This window comes from Lytechinus variegatus, chromosome 15 (assembly GCF_018143015.1).
Source record: "Lytechinus variegatus isolate NC3 chromosome 15, Lvar_3.0, whole genome shotgun sequence".
NCBI lineage: Eukaryota > Metazoa > Echinodermata > Echinoidea > Temnopleuroida > Toxopneustidae > Lytechinus > Lytechinus variegatus.
Window position 1 is genome coordinate 11466817 of NC_054754.1, and position 24323 is coordinate 11491139.

The window sequence follows — 24323 nt, forward strand, 5'->3', positions numbered from 1 at the left end:
ACTTAAATTTAATCTCCCATAGGAAAAAAAAATTGGAAATTAAACTAAGAAAACAGGCCTAACATTGCAAAAATATGCCAAAAGTATTACAGCACAGCAAATTTCGCCCTCTCTAGTTGGTTTTCTATACAATTATTACAACTTTCGGCCGAAGTGCAACCATAGACACAGTCCATGCAACATTAATTTTAATTTTGCGAATAAAATAACCCCCCCCCCCATCGCGTATCTAGTGGGAGGCAAGGGAGCAAGTTTTTTCATATGGTTGGAAAAAATTTATTCAGGGATGGGTCATCGTAGTTGTTTTTTATATGGTGTAAAAAGTTATTACAGGGAGGGGGTCATAAATATTTTTATATGATGGAAACAGTTAATTCAGGGAGGGGGTGATCATAGATATTTTTTATATGGTGGAAAGAGTTAATTCAGGGATGGGTCATCATAGACATATTTTATATGGTGGAAAAAGTTAATTCAGGGAGGGGGTCATTATATTTTTTTTTTAAATGGTGGAAAAAGTTGATTCAGAGAGGGGATCATCATAGTTGTTTTTTTATATGGTGGAAAAAGTTAATTCAGGGAGGGGGTCATCATAGATATTTTTTATATGGTGGAAAAAGTTAATTTAGGGATGGGTCATCATAGATATTTTTCATATGGTGGAAAGGGTTAATTTAGGGAGGGGATCATCATAGTTGTTTTTTATATGGTGGAAAAGGTTAATTCAGGGAGGGGGTCATCATAGTTGTTTTATATGGTGGAAAAAGTTAATTCAGGGAGGGAATCATCATAGTTGTTTATATGGTGGAACAAGTTAATTCAGGGAGGGGATCATCATAGTTGTTATCTATATGGTGAAAAAAAGTTAATTCAGGGAGGGTCATCAGAGTTGTTTTTTATTTGGTGGAAAAAGTTAATTCAGGGGAGAAAATTAATTCAGGGAGGGGGTCATCATAGTTGTTTTTATATGGTGAAAAAAGTTAATTCAGGGAGGGTCATCAGAGTTGTTTTTTATATGGTGGAAAAAGTTAATTCACGGTAGGGGTCATCATTTTTGTTTTTATATGGTGGAAAAAGTTAATTCAGGGAGGGTCAGCAGAGTTGTTTTTTATATGGTGGAAAAAGTTAATTCACGGAAGGGGTCATCATTTTTGTTTTTATATGGTGGAAAAAGTTAATTCAGGGAGGGTCATCAGAGTTGTTTTTTATATGGTGGAAAAAGTTAATTCACGGAAGGGGTCATCATTTTTGTTTTTATATGGTGGAAAAAAAGTTAATTCAGAGAGTGGGGTCATCATTGATATTTTTTATATGTTGAAAAAAAAAATAATTCAGGGGAAAAGGTTAATTCAGTGAGGGGGTCAATATAGTTTTTTTTTATATGAAGGAAAACGTTAATTCAGGGAGGGGATCATCATAATTGTTTTTTATATGGTGAAAATTCATTCAGGCGAAAAAGTTAATTCAGGGAGGGGTCATCATAGTTGTTTTATATGGTGGAAAAAGTTAATTCAGGGGGGATCATCATAGTTGTTTTTTATATGGTGGAAAAAGTTAATTCACGGAGGGGTCATCGCAGTTGTTTTTTATATGGTGGAAAAAGTTAATTCAGGGAGGGGATCATCATAGTTGTTTTTTATATGGTCGAAAAAGTTATTTTGGGAGGAGGTCATGGAAATTTTTCATTTGTCGGAAAAAGTTAATCCAGGGAGGGGTCATCATAGATATTTTTTATATGGTGGAAAAAGTTAATTCACGGAAGGGGTCATCATTGATATTTTTTATATGTTGAAAAAAATTAATTCAGGGGAAAAAGTTAATTCAGGGAGGGGTCATTATAGTTTTTTTTAATATTAAGGAAAATGTTAATTCAGGGAGGGGATCATCATAATTGTTTTTTATATCGTAAAAAATTAATTCAGGCGAAAAAGTTAATTCAGGAGGGGGTCGTCATAAATATTTTTTGTATGGTGGAAAGAGTTAATTTAGGGAGGGGATCATCATAGTTGTTTTTTATATGGTGGAAAAGGTTAATTCAGGGAGGGGGTCATCATAGATATTTTTTATATGGTGGAAAAAGTTAATTCAGGGATGGGTCATCATAGATATTTTTTATATGGTGGAAAAAGTTAATTCAGGGAGGGGGTCATCATAGATATTTTTTATATGGTGGAAAGGGTTAATTTAGGGAGGGGATCATCATAGTTGTTTGTTATATGGTGGAAAAGGTTAATTCAGGGAGGGGGTCATCATAGTTGTTTTATATGGTGGAAAAAGTTAATTCGGGGAGGGGATCATCATAGTTGTTTTTTATATGGTGGAAAAGGTTAATTCACGGAGGGTCATCGTAGTTGTTTTTTATATGGTGGAAAAAGATAATTCAGGGAGGGGATCATCATAGTTGTTTTTTATATGGTCGAAAAAGTTGTTCAAGGAGGAGGTCATAGATATTTTTCATTTGTCGGAAAAAGTTAATCCAGGAAGGGGGTCACCATAGATATTTTTTATATGGTGGAAAAAGTTAATTCACGGAAGGTGTCATCATTGATATTTTTTATATGGTGAAAACAGTTAATTCAGGGATGGGTCATCATAGATATTTTTTATATGGTGGAAAAAGTTAATTCAGGGAGGGGGTCATCATAGATATCTTTTATATGGTGGAAAGGGTTAATTTAGGGAGGGGATCATCATAGTTGTTTGTTATATGGTGGAAAAGGTTAATTCAGGGAGGGGTCATCATAGTTGTTTTATATGGTGGAAAAAGTTAATTCAGGGGGGATCATCATAGTTGTTTTTTATATGGTGGAAAAAGTTAATTCACGGAGGGGTCATCGCAGTTGTTTTTTATATGGTGGAAAAAGTTAATTCAGGAAGGGGATCATCATAGTTGTTTTTTATATGGTCGAAAAAGTTACTTTGGGAGGTCATGGAAATTTTTCATTTGTCGGAAAAAGTTAATCCAGGGAGGGGTCATCATAGATATTTTTTATATGGTGGAAAAAGTTAATTCACGGAAGGGGTCATCATTGATATTTTTTATATGTTGAAAAAAATTAATTCAGGCGAAAAAGTTAATTCAGGAGGGGGTCGTCATAAATATTTTTTATATGGTGGAAAAGGTTAATTTAGGGAGGGGATCATCATAGTTGTTTTTTATATGGTGGAAAAAGTTAATTCAGGGAGGGGGTCATCATAGATATTTTTTATATGGTGGAAAAAGTTAATTCAGGGATGGGTCATCATAGATATTTTTTATATGGTGGAAAAAGTTAATTCAGGGAGGGGGTCATCATAGATATTTTTTATATGGTGGAAAGGGTTAATTTAGGGAGGGGATCATCATAGTTGTTTGTTATATGGTGGAAAAGGTTAATTCAGGGAGGGGGTCATCATAGTTGTTTTATATGGTGGAAAAAGTTAATTCGGGGAGGGGATCATCATAGTTGTTTTTTATCTGGTGGAAAAGGTTAATTCACGGAGGGTCATCGTAGTTGTTTTTTATATGGTGGAAAAAGATAATTCAGGGAGGGGATCATCATAGTTGTTTTTTATATGGTCGAAAAAGTTGTTCAAGGAGGAGGTCATAGATATTTTTCATTTGTCGGAAAAAGTTAATCCAGGAAGGGGGTCACCATAGATATTTTTTATATGGTGGAAAAAGTTAATTCACGGAAGGTGTCATCATTGATATTTTTTATATGGTGAAAACAGTTAATTCAGGGATGGGTCATCATAGATATTTTTTATATGGTGGAAAAAGTTAATTCAGGGAGGGGGTCATCATAGATATCTTTTATATGGTGGAAAGGGTTAATTTAGGGAGGGGATCATCATAGTTGTTTGTTATATGGTGGAAAAGGTTAATTCAGGGAGGGGTCATCATAGTTGTTTTATATGGTGGAAAAAGTTAATTCAGGGGGGATCATCATAGTTGTTTTTTATATGGTGGAAAAAGTTAATTCACGGAGGGGTCATCGCAGTTGTTTTTTATATGGTGGAAAAAGTTAATTCAGGAAGGGGATCATCATAGTTGTTTTTTATATGGTCGAAAAAGTTACTTTGGGAGGTCATGGAAATTTTTCATTTGTCGGAAAAAGTTAATCCAGGGAGGGGTCATCATAGATATTTTTTATATGGTGGAAAAAGTTAATTCACGGAAGGGGTCATCATTGATATTTTTTATATGTTGAAAAAAATTAATTCAGGGGAAAAAGTTAATTCAGGGAGGGGGTCATTATAGTTTTTTTTAATATTAAGGAAAAGGTTAATTCAGGGAGGGGATCATCATAATTGTTTTTTATATCGTGAAAAATTAATTCAGGCGAAAAAGTTAATTCAGGGAGGGGGTCATCATAGATATTTTTTATATGGTGGAAAGGGTTAATTTAGGGAGGGGATCATCATAGTTGTTTTTTATATGGTGGAAAAGGTTAATTCAGGGAGGGGTCATCATAGTTGTTTTATATGGTGGAAAAAGTTAATTCAGGGGGGATCATCATAGTTGTTTTTTATATGGTGGAAAAAGTTAAGTCACGGAAGGGGTCATCATTGATATTTTTTATATGTTGAAAAAAATTAATTCAGGGGAAAAAGTTAATTCAGGGAGGGGGTCATTATAGTTTTTTTTAATATTAAGGAAAAGGTTAATTCAGGGAGGGGATCATCATAATTGTTTTTTATATCGTGAAAAATTAATTCAGGCGAAAAAGTTAATTCAGGGAGGGGGTCGTCATAGATATTTTTTATATGGTGAAAACAGTTAATTCAGGGATGGGTCATCATAGATATTTTTTATATGGTGGAAAAAGTTAATTCAGGGAGGGGGTCATCATAGATATTTTTTATATGGTGGAAAGGGTTAATTTAGGGAGGGGATCATCATAGTTGTTTGTTATATGGTGGAAAAGGTTAATTCAGGGAGGGGGTCATCATAGTTGTTTTATATGGTGGAAAATATTAATTCAGGGAGGGGATCATCATAGTTGTTTTTATATGGTGGAAACAGTTCATTCAGGGAGGGGTTATTATAGTTGTTTTTATATGGTCGAAAAAGTTGTTGAAGGAGGAGGTCATAGATATATTTCATTTGTCGGAAAAAGTTAATCCAGGGAGGGGGTCATCATAGATATTTTTTATATGGTGGAAAAAGTTAATTCATGGAAGGGGTCATCATTGATATTTTTTATATGTTGAAAAAAATAATAATTCAGGGGAAAAAGTTAATTAAGGAGGAGGTTATAGTTTTTTTTCAATACGAAGGAAAAGGTTAATTCAGGGAGGGGATCATCATAGTTGTTTTTTATATGGTGAAAAAATTACTCCAGGTGAAAAAGTTAATTCAGGGAGGGGTCATTATAGTTTTTTTTTAATATGGTGGAAAAGGTTAATTTAGGGAGGGGATCATCATAGTTGTTAATTATGTGGTGGAAAAGGTTGATTCAGGGGAGAAAAATAATTCAGGGAGGGGGTCATCATAGTTGTTTTATATGGTGGAAAAAGTTAATTCAGGGAGGGGATCATCATAGTTGTTTTTTATATGGTGAAAAAAGTTAATTCAGGGAGGGGGTCATCATAGTTGTGTTTATATGGTGGAAACAGTTCATTCAGGGAGGGGTTATTATAGTTGTATTTATATGGTGGAAAAAGTTAATTCAGGGAGGGGATCATCATAGTTGTTTTTTATATGGTGGAAAAAGTTAATTCAGGGAGGGGGTCATCATAGTTGTTTTTTATATGGTGGAAAAAGTTAATTTAGGGAGGGGGTCATCATAGTTGTTTTTTATATGGTGGAAAAAGTTAATTCAGGGAGGGGGTCATCATAGATATTTTTTATATGGTGGAAAAAGTTAATTCAGGGAGGGGGTCATCATAGTTGTTTTTATATGGTGGAAAAAGTTAATTCAGGTAGGGGGTCATCATAGTTGTTTTTATATGGTGGAAAAAGTTAATTCAGGGAGGGGGTCATCATAGATAGTTTTCATATGGTGGAAATAGTTAATTCATGGATGGGGTCATAGATATTTTTTATATGATAGAAAAGGTTTATTAAGGGAGGGGTTCATCATAGTTATTTTTATATGGTCGAAAAAGTTGTTCAGGGAGGATACATGGATATTTTTCATATGGTGGAAACAGTTAATTCAGGGAGGGGCCATTATAGTTGTTTTTAATATGTCGAAAAAGTTAATCCAGGGAGGGGGGTCATCATAGTTTTTTTTTATATGGTGAAAAAAGTTAATTCAGGGATGGGGTCATCATATTTGTTTTTATTATGGTGGAAAGGGTTAATTTAGGGAGGGGATCATCATAGTTGTTTTTTATATGGTGAAAAAAGTTAATTCAGGGATGGGGTCATCATAGATATTTTTTATATAATGGAAAAGGTTCATTCAGGGATGGGTCATCATAACTGTTTTTTGTATGGTGACAAAAAGTTATTACAGGAAGGGTGGTCATTATAGATATTGTATATGGTGCAAACACTTATTCAAGAAGGGGGTCTTTATAGTTGTTTTTTTATATGGTGGAAAAATTTAATTCAGGGAGGGGGTCATCATAGATACTTTTATATGGTGAAAACAGTTAATTCATGGATGGGGTCATCATAGCTATTTTTAATGTCGGAAAAAGTTAAAACAAAAGGGTGCCCCCTGGCTTGTTAAAGACAAGACCTTTATTTAAATTTGTTATTGCTTGTCAAATTTATCCTCGGGGAAAAATGTGCCCCCTGGATAATCCTGGATCCGCCCTTCATTAGGGGTATCGGAAAATGGCGGGAAGGGATTGGATTTGGAAGTACTGGGAAACCAACATTCCTACTAGAAAAATGAAGAAATTCCTATAAATTTTGTTATCGGACTAAGTTGCTTCATGTATAAAAGACAAAGTTTTTTGTCAAAATACTTGCAAAAAAAATGTTATATATACAAAGAAGTTCTTATCATTCCCCTAGCGGGTAGCAATCGTTTCCCACCTTTTTAAATAGAATAGACCTTTTTATATGGTTAGGATTTAGACCAATGTCGGAATCCTTTACTCACTTTTCCATGCAAATACTACTCGTAGCTTGAGATATTATTGGTACACATGCAAAATTTAATAAGAGAGTAGACAAATTGTCACTCTGGGTTCTACCATATTCTTTATATCTACCCCCCCCCACACACACACCCTCACACAAACCCATACACACAAGCTGGGATTTCTAGTTCAGTGTCGACCTATTGTTTGTGTTTTTACAAGAGTATAACACCAAACATAAAATAAATAAAGAAGGCCCTGAAAAGTCACTCACTAGTTGTTCAGGTATCAATAATGTGTTGTGGATCAGTTTCACAAACTCAGAATAGGTTTTGGAGCTAGGGGAAGCAATCCAAATTCCAACATCAACACCCAAACCACCCACTGTGATTAGCTAGATTTTTTCTATACATTTTCTGTGATCCGTCAATACCTAACAAAATGTGATCCCGTGGTTGGGTTGCTTGGATTACCTTTTTCATGATTTTTTAATTTATCAAATGTAGTTTCTTGGTTTGCTAACATACCAGTGCATTTGCACACTGGGGCGTGGGGAGGGGGAGTAAATAGCCCTAAATTGATGAATGTAGAGTTCTTAGATGCAATGGTTGGGGAGGATTATTTTTTATTTATTTTTTTTCCTTGCTTGTCAGATTATTGATGCCGACTGTTGGATTTTTTTTTTGAGAAAATGATGAGAAACAAATTTTGACAAAGGAAATTCCCTAAAACAGATACACGTGACAGCACATTATTATTTTCCTCCAAATAAGATGTAATGAAAAATCCTTAGTTTTATAAATCAGATGAAAAAACAAAATAAAAACCAACATCAATAATTATGTAAAATTTACAATGTTCCATTTATTACATTCAGAATTGGACAGTACTTGATTGGTTCACAATGCTCCATTCTATGCGTATACTCATACTGTAGATACATGCAAAGCGTTCCAGGAAATATAAACTCGGAATTTTTGCGTTCTTTATCACAAATTATGATTAAAGGCATTGACTAACTTATTTGTGAGCCCACTTTTTTTTAAATTGAGATAAAACAGGAATGAGTAGGGTTACATGGAACATTTTTGACAAAAATGGCTGTTAAATGCAAATAGATTTTATTTAAGAAACAATCAATATACAAGTTTAAAGCATATATTGAAGAGCTACAAATATACCCAATAAATTGCTTTAACTCGTTTGGTTACTGAACAAAAAATCCACCTTGAACAAGACCATCTCACGTGTTCCAGTTTACTAGTACCCCATTATAGGGTAAGTTGGAACAATGCATGGTCAATTAAGAATTTTGCTAAAAATACTTACAACAATAATATTACAGGGTTTTAGCTTATATGCTTATTTTTTTAAGTTCAAAGAATTAAAGGTGTGTATTATCATTTGTTGAACTTTTGTTTTCTATTACACATGATATACAGCCACTCACGCAAGCAGAGTGTAGTAAAATTTTGCATATTTGTGTGCATTTGATTTTAAAAGCTTTAGCTATTAGTGCATCAGCAAATTCATGTACCTTTTCATCAAATTCACATGACATCAATCACTAATTATTTATACCATGTCATTTTTTAACTGTTGCACAGTAATGAAAAGGATATGGAGGCAGACACTATATACATAATATATAAAAGAAATGGCTTTCATGACAAATGAAGGATGCCAACATTTTAGTTAATCATTAGGTAATGGCAAAGTTGGGGATGATTAGAGAAACACATACCTTTAAAGGTAAATACTAGTTTTGGTAACAATATAAAAATGAGTTTGTACAGAATCCAATGAAATGACCACCAAAGTGTCTATTTGTATAAATAAAACGCATGTGCCAAAGGATTCTGGAAGAAATTGTGTAATTGCTGAGAAATCAGCAAATAATTACAGGATTCGGGTAGAGCGTCGGGCCCGACGCCCTAAGCAATAATTATACATTGTCCCACGTGCGCTTATCTGTGTTGGGGATCTTCGGTGTGAACATTTATTAGCGTAGATTTCAAGATTTCACAAAGTTCAGTTAACGTAACTGTACCAAATCTAGATCCTTGTTGATATACTGACAATTAAGCCTTGTTTTACAGACTTTCTCATGAAATCAGCGTTTACTGCAACTACTGGAATTTCTCTTTAACTGCAATTTCAACTATCTAACTTTATCATACAATAACAATTAAAGGTCAGAACTGAATGAATGAGGAGGTAAATTATGCTAAGAAGTATAACTATGGCAATTTGGCATTCATAATCACTTTAGAGCAACCAAATCCGCCATTCGGCATACGAATTTGTACATAGTGCAACCAAGTTCGCCCGTGAAACCCCCTAGAGCTATGTTAGAGCATTCAATTTTGCCATTGTGCATCTAATTACACAATTTAGCACACATAATTTTTTTAATTGGTTTTATAACTTTCTCATGTTTATATTTTCTTCCATTTTAAGGGCTTACTTTGTCCATAAGTCACCGAAAAAATATAAATATCGAATGGCTAAAGGCATATGAATTAACAGGGGGAAAATTCCCTGTGTTAATTCTTTTTTATGTATGAATGTATATTTTCTTGTCATTTGAACCATCTCTTCGATATATGCATTGACTAGAGACATAATCATAGCATGTATACAATATCAGGATTTTCTTCTTTCATATTTACGTTTAATGTACTTTTTATCTTGCATCTGTTTTCATATGACTTTAATCATTTAAAACAATAATCTTTTCATCAAAACTTAAGACATTAGCTACTGTTTTCTTCCTTTATATAATTCTTTTACCTTTTACATTCTTAAAAAACATAATAACTAAATGTGTATACTAAATATGATATCGCAACTGTAGATGGTATATAACTTCCTAAATAAGCAGGCCACTACTTTTATGTATAATTTACATGATTTTTTTACAAGCATGTAAAGAATAATGTAAATTGTCCAGTGCAGCTTTAATTTAATTGCAGATGGTTATAATATACAGATGTTAAAGTGTAAAGCACAAAACTGGGTCTTTTTTCAACCATTGATTACTTTAGCATGTATAGAATATCATGATTTTCTTCTTTCATAACATACTTTCATTGGGTTTTTTTTATCTTGTATCTGTTTTCACATGCCTTTAATCATTTAAAACAATAATCTTTTCATCAAAACTGAAGACATTAACTACGGTTTTCTTCCCTTATATAATTCCTTTTTTAACCTTTTATATTCTTTAAAAAACAATAACTAAATGCACATACTTAATATGATATCGTAATTGTAGATGGTATATAACTTCCTAAATAAGCAGGCCTCTGCTTTTATGTATAATTTACATGATTTTTTTACAAGCATGTAAAGAATAATGTAAATTGTCCAGTGCAGCTTTATGAATGGTCACCAGTGGCACACAGACTGCAGGTTGGGGAAAACAAGCGAAGAATGTAACCAAACTGACTGGAGTCAACCTTGTTTAACAATGAACTGAATAAAATTGTTTATAAATACATGGACACTGAACTGATTTAAATGAAGATATCAAATTTGGAGAGAAACAATAATAGAAGGGAGATGTGAGATATTCACCTTACGGAGGTCTGATTTCTAAGACTATACTTTCTCTTATCTTTCACTTCTACTGCTTCTCTACTTTCCATCTCCCCAGACAAAGAACTCTTTATATTCACCTGTATAGTACACTGTTGCCCTTTTTACACAGGATTTTCTTAACCCCGGACTATCGCTAACCCCGTACTATACTTAACCCAGTACTATTTTTTTTCCTTTTCACACATGCCAAATTGTTATTGCTTACCCCGGATAAGGAATGCTTGCTTTTTACACACGAAACTCGCTAACCCCGGACTAGTGGATTTGTCGATCATTTGTAGTACAAGTACTTCACTCGTACACTTATTACACACGCTACAATTTCCTTAACCCCGTACTATAGGTGGGGCCAAATTGCCATTTAGCCCCACCTATAGTAAGGGGTTAAGCTTAGCCCACTTTCGTTTTACACATGCGATCTTAACCCCGTACTATTGCTCTTAGCACCGCAATTGGTGGGATAACCCTGCTTTTTTGCAGGGCCAAATAATCCCGTACTATAGGTGGGGTTAGCCCACTTTGCAAAAACGCTGTGTAAAACGAAAGTGGGCTAAGCTTAACCCCGTACTATAGGTGGGGCTAAATTGCCATTTAGCCCCACCAATAGTACGGGGTTAAGGAAATTTTAGCCTGTCTAAAAAGGGTATGTGTAGATACTGCATGTTAAGATGCTGATGTGGCCCTGAGTAAACCAGTCTTGTAAATGCAATCATTGAGTGGACAAGTGTATTATTTAAGCGTGATATATTCTAGTAGAAATATCTCAAATATACTAGGAACATAACAGATAGCTTGGGTGAAAACAGAAAAATTAAACAAATCAACAAAATTTTGAGAAAAATTGGACAAATAATGTGGTTATGAGCATTTGAATATTGCAATCACTAATGCTATGGAGATCCTCACATTGGCAATGCGACAAAGATGTGTGATGTCACTTGTGAACAACTCTCCCCATTACTTTAGTATAGGTGTCACGCACGTAAAACATTCCCCACAGACTTGTGTATTAAAATGGCACTTTTGAAAAATTCATAAAAAATAAATGTGAAATTAGGGGGTGGAATGTTTACTACCTTTGGATAGGATATATATCTGGCATTCCATATCTGACCAGGAAAGGGTAGCGTAGCCAGCTCATTTTGAAAATAAATTGCCATTTATGAAGATAACTATGAATGGATCAAATTCATCGACTCAAACAGTAAAATAGCCCTAATTAGTCCACCAGTCAAAAAAATAGTTCCAAGTCACTTTTTTATCTTCCCAGTTTGGGTGAAGGAAGTTCAGTAGTTACCATTTCTAGAATCAGTGTTAGATTTTAAATCATATTCATACAGTTTTGTCAATCAGCAACATCAAAATGAAAAAAATTTGAATGGGTTGGGTCGAACGAATATCTTGAGCCCTCCTGATATAATTAGGCTCATGGCACCTTTAGTATATATTTCAATTAAAATTGCCTCTTTTCTCACATCTATCAGTAGATCATGTCTTCTTTTTGTAGGGGGGTATGTAATACAGATTTTTAAAGAATACGTCCTGGATAAAAAGTTTGCATCATCATAGGAAAAAGCAAAAAGATACATTTTGGGTGTATTTTATAGTCCATCAAAGGGAAAGTTGTTAACATGTGACATCACACATCCTTGTCGCATTGCCAATAGGATTATCTCCATAGCATTAGTGATTTCAATATTCAAATGCTCATAACTTTCTCATTGTTTGTCCGATTTTTTTCAAAGTTTCATTGATCTGTTTCGTTGATTTTTCTGTTTCGACACAAGCCTACTTATTCCAAAGGTTTCATTCCCGTTTAATAGCCTTATTTTGTAGCTTGGTACAAGGTCTATTATACATCCAAACTGGCCAACTTATCTATGAACTTCTCTGAGATTGTACATTTCTGAAGATTTTTCCAAATGTTAACATTGGTACATGCAGATCCATTTAAGCAAATGATATAACTGTTGAAAAATATTTCTGCTTGAGTGAGCACTACTTACTTTTGAAGTTACTGAAAAGTGAATTGCGCAGAACTTTGAAATGCAAATAAAAGTAGACCTTTCTCATGTTGAACAAATGGAATTTAGCTAGTAAAACTGATTTGAAGATATATTTTTCCTTCTTTCATTTTATTTCCTTGCCCAAAACACTTTGAAGAGTGCCATTGTGCCCCACCCCCACACGCCAAGGACATCGTGACTGTATACTGAGCTGTGATTACATGGAATGGCTTAGTCTTAAGCACAGCTGGTGAATCCCCCCCCCCCCCTTTGAGAGGCCCAATTAAAATTTGCAATGTCAATATGCTGTTAAACACAAGTGTGCCCCCCTCCCCCCCCGTAATGAAAGTGAGGACCTTTTTTCTCATTCTTGTCAAATTTTTTTTTGTGGATGGAATGTCCTTAATTTTGTGGTGAAAGCTTTTTTTTCCTGGTCAAATTTTTTAATCATGGATCCCCACATGTAGGCCCTACACACCAAAAACAAAATTTTGAAGATAAGTGTTTGAATAAGAGAACTTCATTGAATATCTTCATGTTCAATATTCTTATTGAGTTTTTTTTTAGGTTGTCTGTGAAAAGAGCATATCTTACAAATCTACTCCCTTTATACAAAATCCACATCTTTTCTTTTTCTTCTGATTTTTTTCATAATTCAATTATCATTAATTATCAAGACGAAACAGTGACAAACAATAATGATAAATCCCTTCATAAGACCTTGGGAACATGAACACTGACAGCATACTATTTTGATAGAAGGAAAGTCAGATGCAATCCTCTGGATCTCACAAGGTCAAAGAAGACAAATCCTCCAGATTCCATGAAAATTCTGCAAAGATAAAAAGAAATATGAAATCATGATGAATATTAAGTAATAAACTTGGAAATTTAATCACTAAGGGGAATTCATCCCTTTAAACAATTTGTTTTAATGTTTTAGAATACTTTGGTCTTCAAGAAATGTAGTCATATCAGATCAGTTCACTTTTCACCTCACAGACACAGAAGATACCAAGCAAATAACAAAGAGAGTGAAATAAAGACAGAACAAGGGGAAGACTGGACAGTTAATATAGAGTGTAATGAATTGTCTGAGAAGAGCGCCCTACAACATTGAGTCGGTAGACTGAAATATACATTTGCACATCGCTATTTTGGGTTGTGAAATGATGGGGGGGGGAGGTGAAGCAATAGAGGATTTATAGCCTACATTCAATTTTTATTCCCAAAATTAGAGATTTTACTTTCATAGAGGTTTCTGGGAAAAAGGAGGAATTATCCATAATTGATGTGCCCTCCCGCTAAGTTATGAGCTCCCGTTCTCATTTTCCCCCATATGATTATAAATTGTAGAAGGGCCGAGGAACGGTTTTGAAATGGGGGGGGGGGGGGGAGACCATGCAAAAAAAATCATTAGATGGTAATTTTTACATTTTTGTAAATGGTATTGGAAAAGTGTGGGGACTGAAACCCACCAGCCCCTAAAGCATGTGCCAAATTTTGTGTTTGTTGCATATCTTCTTTTACTATAATCGCGCAGATAAGGGGGAACTTGCCATACTTAACTCAACACTGTTGGGCACCGGTGGGAGGGGGGGGGGAGATACAACATAAGGATACAGGGATGTGCTGCTGGAATGGGGTACATGGTTTTATGCTGGATAATCCATATGGCTCGATCCAATTATTACATTCTGGCCTTAAACATGGGTCCATATTCTCCTCCAGTTTTGTGTTTTAACTTTTTTTTGCTTGTCAAATTTTACTAAATCCTCAACGATAGGTACCTTTTTAGCCAAATGACCTGTAAGTATGGGAACCATAATATGGGTATGGGTTTTGAACCTTCAGCCCCACACCCCCATCCAAACCAAAACTAAGTATCCCCCCCGGTTAGATGCCCTTCCCCCATTAGTGAAATCGAGCGTTTAAAAAAAGGTGTACCGTCTTGTATAAAGTGAGGCCTTCAGATACTAAACTCTTTTGAAACTGACCACCTTGCTGCGCGTATTAAAATCATTGCGTATTACAACCAGGGCCTGCAGCCGGGGGAGCTTGCAAAGTTTTCATACGTATGTTGGAACAATAAGCCTCGATTCTCGAGAAAAAATGGGATAAAAAGGTACAATTGTTTTAGCCCAGAACCCAGCTGCAATCTGACAGGAAATGGCTTTAGAACAAATATCTGTCGTCAAATCATGTTCTGGAGCTCGCAGTAGAAGTAGTGAGACCATTATTCATGACATGGTGTCATCAGAGTCAGGGGCAGCAGAAGTGGGGGGAGGTGGTGAAGGGGGGCTGGGCAGATCCCTCCCGCCCCTACTTTTTTGTAGTCTTGGAAAAAACGTAAAAAATGACCATATATGATTGTGATTTTTTGAATGGTCAGCCCCCCAAACTTTGTGAACCATCCCGCTGCCCGAGAAATGACTTGGAAGAACCAAAACATATTGCCAACGCAACAAGAAAGAATCGGCTATAAAATTAGTGAAGAAAGCTATACTTTAAAACACTAACGTTAATGATATTACTAACAATATCCGTTAATCATGTTAAACTTTAAAGTTAGACCAAAAGCTTTGGTCTGTTATGTTGGTTGTTCTGCTGAACTCAGTTGGCTCCACTCATCAAAATACAGAGACTGAAGTTATAACTCGATCTCTACAGGGACTCCATGGCTATATGGTTATTAAGTCCGGATATTAACCAGGCAGTGGGAGTTGCGTGACTGCCGAAATAAGTCACTGTTCTTTTCCCCCTTTTTTCCTGTTTTGGTGCGTTTCGATCAGGCCTAAACGGAATGATAAGCTCCGGGGGGGCACTCGACCAAATGGGTGGTGGGGGTGTGCCGCGGGCGAGACAAAAAACGGGGGCCTTGGAGCGAGCTAATTGTAAAAAGGAGGGTCCTCGGAACGGGCTTCGGAACTACAATTGTTTGTGAAAACGGGGGTCCTTGGAACGGGTCGCCTGCATGTGAGTGCGTATATGCATCCCTATGGAACGGGCATACGTGCATGCAGCTAGCATGGCAGCACGGGTGCCGGGTGCGCTAGCACATTGGCAATGGTCGGACATTGCTCAGCGGCCGCTTTTTACCAAAATTGCGACTCATTGTAGCAGATCAATGCGACCGTAACGGAAAATATGCAAAGCTTTGGAGCGGATTTCTTTCTTCCCTTTTCATGATAAGAAGAAAATGCTATGCCTTGGAGCGGCTTTCTCTGTTCTTTTTCTCAATAAGACAAAAATGCTATGGCCAAGGCTCCACACTAACTTTTTTTCTTAGTGGCCCAAACAATCTACCAAAATCATCAATTTCATATTTTTGGTGGCCCTAAAACAATAGAAAACATTAAAATTTATCAAAACTTTGGTAGCCCAACCGGGCGACCAAATGTTGGCTTTAACAAAATTTTGGTGGCCCGACTCTCATTTTTGGTTGCCCCGGGCCACTGCTAATGTCGAGCCCTGGCTATGCCTTGGAACGGAAATTTGAGTGTGAAAATGGGGGTCCCCTCCGCGGCACATACCCACTATGCATTATATACTGAGTGCCCCCCCCCCCGGGGATAAGCTCTATTTTCTGGACAAGTTCTTCTTTAGTTCTTATATAAAAATATTTTTATGAAATAAAGACAAAATTCAACAAGCCCGGACGGAGGGATTTCGCATTGTTAACCCCTAATGGTGGCTGCACAATAGCAAGCCGTCTGTGTACGACTACGAGGAGAAATTTAAAAAAAATAATGTAAAAAAAAAACAGAAGACGGCTGCCAGCTGTCCTACGCTAGCCGGCAATCCTGTATTTTAGGGGTCTAAATTATTTTAGGTTGCTAACTTCAGGCAACAGCTCCAAGACCGTTGTTAATGGTAGTTAAGTAGTGTGTACGTACGTGCCGGGTATGGCGGGCCGTTAATGCCATTATCATAGGACTAGTATACAGCTACACGCCAGTCGCCTATGTTGTAGATGTAAAGTTGTATTTACCAATGGGGTATCATGCGATATATATAGGGGCCGGGGGGGGGGGGTGGTATAGAATAACGGTATACCTAAAGCCGTCGGGGTGTCACGTGACCCGGGACTAGTCATGGCCGAGCCTGGGGGGTATGCAATGACGAAATAATAAACAGCCCGCCATACCCGGCACGTACGTACGCACTACTGAACTACCGTTAACAACGGTCTTGGAGCTGTTGCATGAACTGAAGTTAGCAACCTAAAATAATTTAGACCCCTAAAATACAGGATTGCCCACTAGCCACTACATTAATGTTAACTCGCATGAAATTGTCGCATTAAATAAAATCAACTTACATGTATCTAGTCATTCTAGGCTATAAGTAGTTGTCATGGTTGTCATGGTTGTTCAGCTCTATTTTCGCAAATACGGTACATGCTGCTTAGAAATAGTATACAGAAAAGGTGGTCGTCAAGATCGACACCGAGTTGGTGCTTCACTATATCTGCCTAACTATTTTGGCAAAGGAACGACCCGCCAGCACAACAAACTGTACTAGGCTGACGCATATGCCTAACTATGGACTACAGACAATAACATGATTAGGCTAGCTAGACTGGCCTGGCCAGGTAGTGCCTAACTGTAGATAATTGACGTAGATCTACCGTTTAGGTCATTTATAAAGTACAATAAATCTATATCTCTTTTACACACCTGCGTCATAACTTCGGACATAAGTACCGGTACCTGTTCAGTTACATCATCCCAGCAGTCAAGACAGCCATCAGATATAAAAAAATATCCTTTGCATTGTCCATCGCAAGTGACGTCCGCCGACAATGTCCTCATTCTCTACACCACGCCCGCCAGCCGGCCGGGCATGTAGCGCTTACGATTTGCGCTGGCAGCATTCGCGGGATTTCGTCGCGTACGTCCATGAGCAAGCAAGCTACCCACTTCGATGCTCCCACACGATAACCACCAGCGGTGGTGTACACTACAGAGACGTGGGTATCAGCGAATATCGAGACAGTATCCGTGAATCTACCATGGAAGTAGGCAACAGTGACGGTTATCGTCTATATAGCTGTTACCACCATGGATACTTCTTGTAACGATCCTTGGTGTTTTAGTGGATATTTTGTGGATCAGGTGGACTAATCCACTGGGCCACAACGCTCCACTTTTAGTGGAGTAAAGTAAAGCCACTTTTATGGTCATGAAATCACTTGGAGGGGGGGGGGGGTAGTAGGATTTTCTCTGTCAGCTGCATAAGAGCTAAGAAATAGAAGCCTATCCCCCTCAGGGACCTGCCACAGTTACCCACCCCTTTTTTCGTATTTTGCCTATGTATAGGAAAAGCTGCCATTTGAAGCCCCCATTGAGGCAAAAAGCTTTTTCCGCTGTTTCCGATACAGCAAAAATGCCACTTTGCTCCAATGGTGATGCCAAAAGACGATATTTCCAAAATCAGGTCAAGTACGAAAATTGGTGAAGTAACTTTTTACAGCTTCCTGTAAAATAGGCTTTAATATACCACGATAGTATTTTGAGCCAAAATCTCCTCAATTTGCAGGAGATCAATAAAAATGAAAAGCCGCTTTCTGGGTTTTTAGGCATTTTCCATGTACAATTTATACACTGTGTTTAACATTCATTGTTCTCTACTATATTAGTGGTATTATTTATGTGTATATTGTACATCAAAATTGATTAAATGTCAATTGGAATGAAATAGATGTTTAATTAAATTGAAATGAAATAATACCAAAAAACATCAGTTTATTCATTTCAAATGAATGGGAATACTGAGTATAGTAACATTCATCTGAGGATTGAACTTGATCATCAGAATTTGCAATGTAACTTAGTTTTGAAAATTATCACGAAATAGAGATATTCACTTCGAAATGTTTGTCGTATCACTGGGCCTATCATCCAGTATCATTTAGATACTTATTATTTAGGTGGCGGAGATCATACTTTTTGGGGGGGGGTTGATAAAAACAAAGACTCTGAGGCGGAAAACGACTTTGAAATATCTACATTTTATTATGTTCAGTAATGAATACTGCTGCATGAGGTTCTTGGTGCCGTTAACCACTAAACAAATTTCACGATAAATAAATGAAGTTAGAAGAAAGAAAAGTAAAGGAAGAGGAGGAAATATTATATTTTCTGGATAATATGTCATAATCTGTCAAAAAAACATATTGGTGTATTAAACACAATGTTTGGCTCAATCGCTTCGGTCGCGCACAGTTCCTTAGACATTTCGCTCCATACTCGATGTCCGGTCCCATCACTTCAATTTTTGAGGGCTGGGTCCTACGCCTGTGGTAATCAATTTGGTTTGGATCAGATTATATCGCCAGTAAAAAGTAATTCTAATTAATTTAAGCAGCGTTGGATCCCAAACTAACGACACTACAAGATTGTAAATAGTAGCCCGTAGGCTAGTTAAGATCATAACTGAAAATTATTAAAAATCTTCATTTTATTATGAATAACGAATATTTAATCCAAGTATAGTTTTATAGAGCGCCACATATTTAAACACAAAAATCTATTTATCGTCTCATTGTTTTCATATCTACTTGAGATTGAAATGGACACTGGCCATTAGTGTATTCGGCGGCCTTTAGGCATAACTTAAAATTCTGCTGCTACTGAAAGCATTTACAATTAGATTGATATACATGGCATTCTATAATACCAATATAGTTCAATTCAATTTCAATTTCATTCAAAATAAAAAAAAACAATTACAAGGTAAAAATATGTATACAATAAAATAGAATGTGGAGACAGCTCGGAAGAACATTGAAGCATTATGAAATGCTGCTACCAATGATGCAAACAATTAAAACCAAGTATATACAAAAAAAGCATATTTCATATGAATAACAAGGTGATACATATAAAATATATTAAGCGATTAACAAAACCTTCCAAACCCTAAACAGACATAACAAAATACAACAAAGATCAAAATGAGCCTGATAATTTACGTGCGATAATGTAACAGCAGTTTCTTATAATTCTTTTGAAAGGACTCGATTTCATTTCTTCTGGTTTCGCATGTCACAAGATGTTATTTCAGAAATCGGAGTAAACTTATGCATGAGACATATTGGTACATTTTTAGATATTAAATACATTAAAATAGCTGCATTAAAAATATCCAAATCGTATATATTTAACAATTTATAGGTGATATAATATGGGCTAGAAAACTGCCATGAAAGACAATGCGAACTGTTTATTTTTCTGCAATCGAAATCATCTTTACATTGAGTAGTTGGTGGAAGATGCCCAAGCAACATTGCAAAAAATTGGGTGCGGGGTAACAATAGCATTATATATCATGAATAAAAATGTTTCTATCAAAACATCTTAATTTATATGAAACGCCTAAACACTTTGAAACTTTTTTTACAGACCTCGCTAATAATGTTCATGCCAATTTGATTTGGAATCAATAAGAGTACCAATGAATTTTAGAGATTGTATACAACTTTTATATTTGCATATATACATCGTTATAATCAATTTTCTTGTTAATAAAAATCATAAACTGTGCTTTCTTTACATTTGAAATCAATTTATTAAAAATTAGCCATTCACTATAGTCAGCTATTCTCTACACTTTTCAATGTTTACAATCTGACGAATAATGTGGACTCAGAGGCGTCAAGTCGAAGGCCGTCCTTTAGATAGGCACGAGATATCCACCCCAAATAGTAAGATAAATCAAATACAAATTTATCAAATGGACTCAAATTTTAGGAAATCTGTTTTTAATCTTTAATTGGTCAATAAAAATCATAATATGAATCAAAGAATTAATAAGCTATTTACTTGTAATACAGAGTAACACTCACGTATTTCATGGAGACAGATACGAAACAAATAAAGGAAATCTTAAAGGAGAGAAATGCAGTTATTGCCCAGACGGACTCTATTGCTTTTCTTTTGCTGCATTCTCAGTCCGCTGCTTCGTGCATCTTAAAATGACCATCACAATGAATATGCATGTTTCGACAACCAACAGGTAGATAAAAGATGCGTTGAAGTCAGCAAATGCATAAGCAAGATATCCTGTAAAGATACAATAATAAAGAGAAGTAAATACAAAAATATATGATTTGTAAAGCTTTATCGTAACTATTGATATCTAGTAAGTTGTTTACATCGTTTTACAACCATTGACAAATGATATCGCAAATATAATTACTCTTGTAATTAGATCCCGGGGGCCACTTCCATTCACGAGTGGATACCATGCGCGACCATGGGGTCTCGAAAAGCACCCTAAACACGTAATTTCCATATTCTGAAAATGCACCCCTTAACAAGTATTGGCGTGTGAAACCCTACCCTTAACAAGTATTGGAAACAAAACGATACTCTTGGCAAATATTCCCTGAAATGAACCCTAAACAAGTACAGGAATGATTTATTGTTACGGGTCCTTCGGTCGTCGGCTTTACCTCATTTGGTTTAGTACGACCCCACCTTCTACACCTCGCGCAAATCGGACTCTAAACACGAAGTGTTGGGGCAAAAAGGACATCCTTTTTAAAACATTTTAATTTTGTTTTATCATCCCCCAAATTCGACCCTAAACACGTAATTTTCCTAGCGAAATAGATACCCTTTTTTTTCATTATTTTTGTGTTTTGACACCCTTATCACGTTACGTACGTAACGTGCCCTGTCGTGAAAAGGACATTCTTTTTACGTGTTTTTTTTTTGGTCGCGCATGGTATCCACTCGTCAATGTAAGTGCCCCCCTGGGAATTAGATGGAACTCCCTGCATTCATTATTCAATATAGAAACCTAATGGTAAGATGAATAAATGTTTTCAAAAATTACCATTTACACTTAGTTCATTGACCCTAAATGAATGTCTGACCTTGAACATGTGACCTGAACCTCGTGAAAGAATTTTATAATAGTGATACGTGATGACCCTTACTTCCAAGTTTCATTCAGTAGATCCATTTACTTTCAAAGCTATGACATTTGAAAAATATAACCACATGGTATAAGTTCGTTGACCCTAGATTACCTTTGACCTTGGTCATGTGACCTGAAACTCATGTAATATGATGAAGTGATACTCGAGTACCATGAATTATGTTGGAGTTCACTTTTATGAACAAGATCCAAAATCATGATTCCATTCCAATAGATACTCCACCATGATCGACATTCTCTGACCCTAAATTACCTTTGACCCTTATGTGACCTAAAACCCATATCCATGCAAGGTCATCAGTGATATTTTGTTGCATTATGTCCAAGTTTCATGAACTAGGTCAATATACTTTTAAGTTTCATAAACTTAAATGCTGATACCCAAAACATTGTCAAATTTCATTGACCTTAACAGTTAAGCGATCTTTGACCTTGATCGGGTGACCTTAACCTCATTCAAGATCATCAATGATACTTTATTACCCTACACTTTCTAAATTATGAAGCATAAGAAAAGTAAACTTTAATTAAGATATAAGTTTAGATGTTGACGCCGCCGTGTGAATTTTGACTAATAAAAATTATGCTCTGAAGTCTCCTAAAAAAAATCATCCTCTCGCGAAAATTGACTGCTTTTTGTCTATGGTGTCGTGCGCCAAGATGAAAGAAATTTATTGGTACAATGAAAGTAGCAGGCTCGAATACCTCCCTAATCGATTGCAATTTGCTTAGCTCTATGGTTATTTTGTATTTATGTGTAAATTTCGTTTAATATTTCATTTTATATTCAGGACTGGTGATTGGTAATTTGTAATAGATATTGTTTTCACAGTGAAAACTCGACTAGGGATTTTTTTTTCAAAGTTCGCCAAAAAGTAGATCTACATGACAGGCATTCAGTCAAGCAGAATAGCATGATACTCGGCTAATACATGTAATATGCCTGATCAAGAAGAAAATGAAACCTTGAAAATCATGAATATGAAACGCTCATGATTCCACCATGATCATACATGAATGAAAATAGCAGATCATGTGATTGGAAGGTGATTGGATATGTGATTGGATATGAAGGTGCATCACCACTTTACATTAAAAAAACCTATACCACTTAAATTACTTTAGACCATGACTTGATCGTTTACATACACTGTATATATACCTGCGATCGATGTGCCTAACAGCTGTGATGTTCCAAAAATGATTTCTACAATTGCTAGGGCGACAGGAAAGGCATCAGGGGGACATCTTGCTTGACATAGGGTGACTTTCAAAATGCCTAGTTCGGCGATAGTCATTGCTGAAATTAAAGATGTCACTATCATGAGGTTAAAATTTAAGATGAGGACGTCCACAAGAATAGATGACCAATTTAACAATAGCAAGGAAATAAACCATTCAAGCTGACCAAAGTGCTTGGTATTGGGGAGAGCACCACTAATACAACGGCCAATAAAACAACCGGCTCCTGCGGAGTATGCAAGGGTAAGTGCCTTTGAAGTTGGTATACCTCTATCCATGGCGCGGGGAATCAAAAATGCATGCCATGCACCATCTATTACCCCAAAGAGACCCACAACACCAATCAAGGCAGTGAGCCAGGGGTCTTGGTAAAAGACAGATTCTGTAATAGCATGTACATTCTTTTCCCAAATAGCAGGACATCGCGTGGGCACTTGCTTATCATTGATCTCAGAGTCCGATGAAGATTGTAGTTCTGTATCTTTGGTACCTCCCACATCACTTCTAGATAGATGGCATTCGTCTCGAGGCTCATCAGATCGAGAAATCTGGCAGTTCTTAGTTTGCGTCGAGTGAATAGTTCTGGTATCTTTGTGCTCTATGGAATGTTTATCTTCCTTCTTCTCTAAACTAGTATCGACTAACATCGCGAACGGTATGAGATGAGACATGAACCCTCCTAAAAGCAATAATGATCCTCGCCAACCATATATTTCCATGAGATAGTTGGTGATAATAGGCACTACGGCCATTCCCAAAGCGTAACCAGATTTGCCAATACCGTAGAAAATTTTGAAATCATTTCTAGATTGTGAGTCGAGTGTGATAACGATTGCGGTACGGAGAATGTTGCTACCAGCACCTGAAAATAAGAAAGGATGAAATTGCATGAAATATGATTTTTTATTTTTTTTATCAAGAAACCTACATACTCAGATCTCATTAATCATACAATTTAACAGTTAAAAGAATACTTACGTAGCAGACCATGAGGAGTATCAAACTTTATTAATTACTCCATCATTTCTTAACAAATGGAGTCATTTTTAGTAAGGATATCACGCAACATAAAACAAAGAATATAATTCTTGATCCCATCCTTGCATCGCCTTAAGGCCCTGATTATCCCACCAAAGGAGATGTATCTGTGACGTCTCGAGATGCTTAAAAAAGTCTTTCGTCTGTCTCTCAGCATGTAACACCCCCAGCAAATGTCAGGGAAAATGCTTTTACACGTGTCTTGACACGTCGCTCAAACGTCTCTCAAATGTCGCAAAGGCGTCACCATATGGTTAGACCAAAGCGTTTATGTTGGGGATGTTTTTCGCGACGTCCGAGACGCCAAACGTCCCCGTGAATGCGCAAGGACCTTAGTATACGTCTCGATACGTCTCCATTACGCGCTGTGTGATCCAACTTCTTGATTTAGGGAGTTTTCGCGGGAGTTGATTTGGGAGAGACTTTTGGGCTCGTAAAAGACTCCTGCAATGAGGGTTGCGT

At 36.3% G+C, this 24323-nt stretch overlaps 1 protein-coding gene and 1 long non-coding RNA gene across 3 annotated transcripts in view; both read right to left on the reverse strand.

Moving 5' to 3' along the window:
• Positions 1-13001: 13001 nt before the first annotated feature.
• Positions 13002-17748, reverse strand: LOC121429286. Its single transcript, XR_005971887.1, has 2 exons — positions 17312-17748; positions 13002-13464 (listed from the first exon to the last, which is right to left on the reverse strand). It is a non-coding gene; the product is annotated as an uncharacterized LOC121429286 (long non-coding RNA).
• Positions 17749-18909: 1161 nt separating this feature from the next.
• The window catches only part of LOC121428495 (monocarboxylate transporter 12-like), a 30629-nt gene continuing 25215 nt past the window's right edge, over positions 18910-24323 (reverse strand). Inside the window, exons 3-4 of one of the 2 annotated variants that reach the window (XM_041625128.1) lie at positions 22744-22881; positions 18910-20698 (exon numbers count right to left, since the gene is read on the reverse strand). In XM_041625128.1, coding sequence (XP_041481062.1) covers positions 20559-20698; positions 22744-22881 — 278 coding nt within the window. In that variant the 3' untranslated portion in view covers positions 18910-20558. Of the gene's footprint in view, positions 20699-22743; positions 23686-24323 lie in introns of both variants that reach the window. The other variant, XM_041625127.1, reaches the window with a different exon arrangement.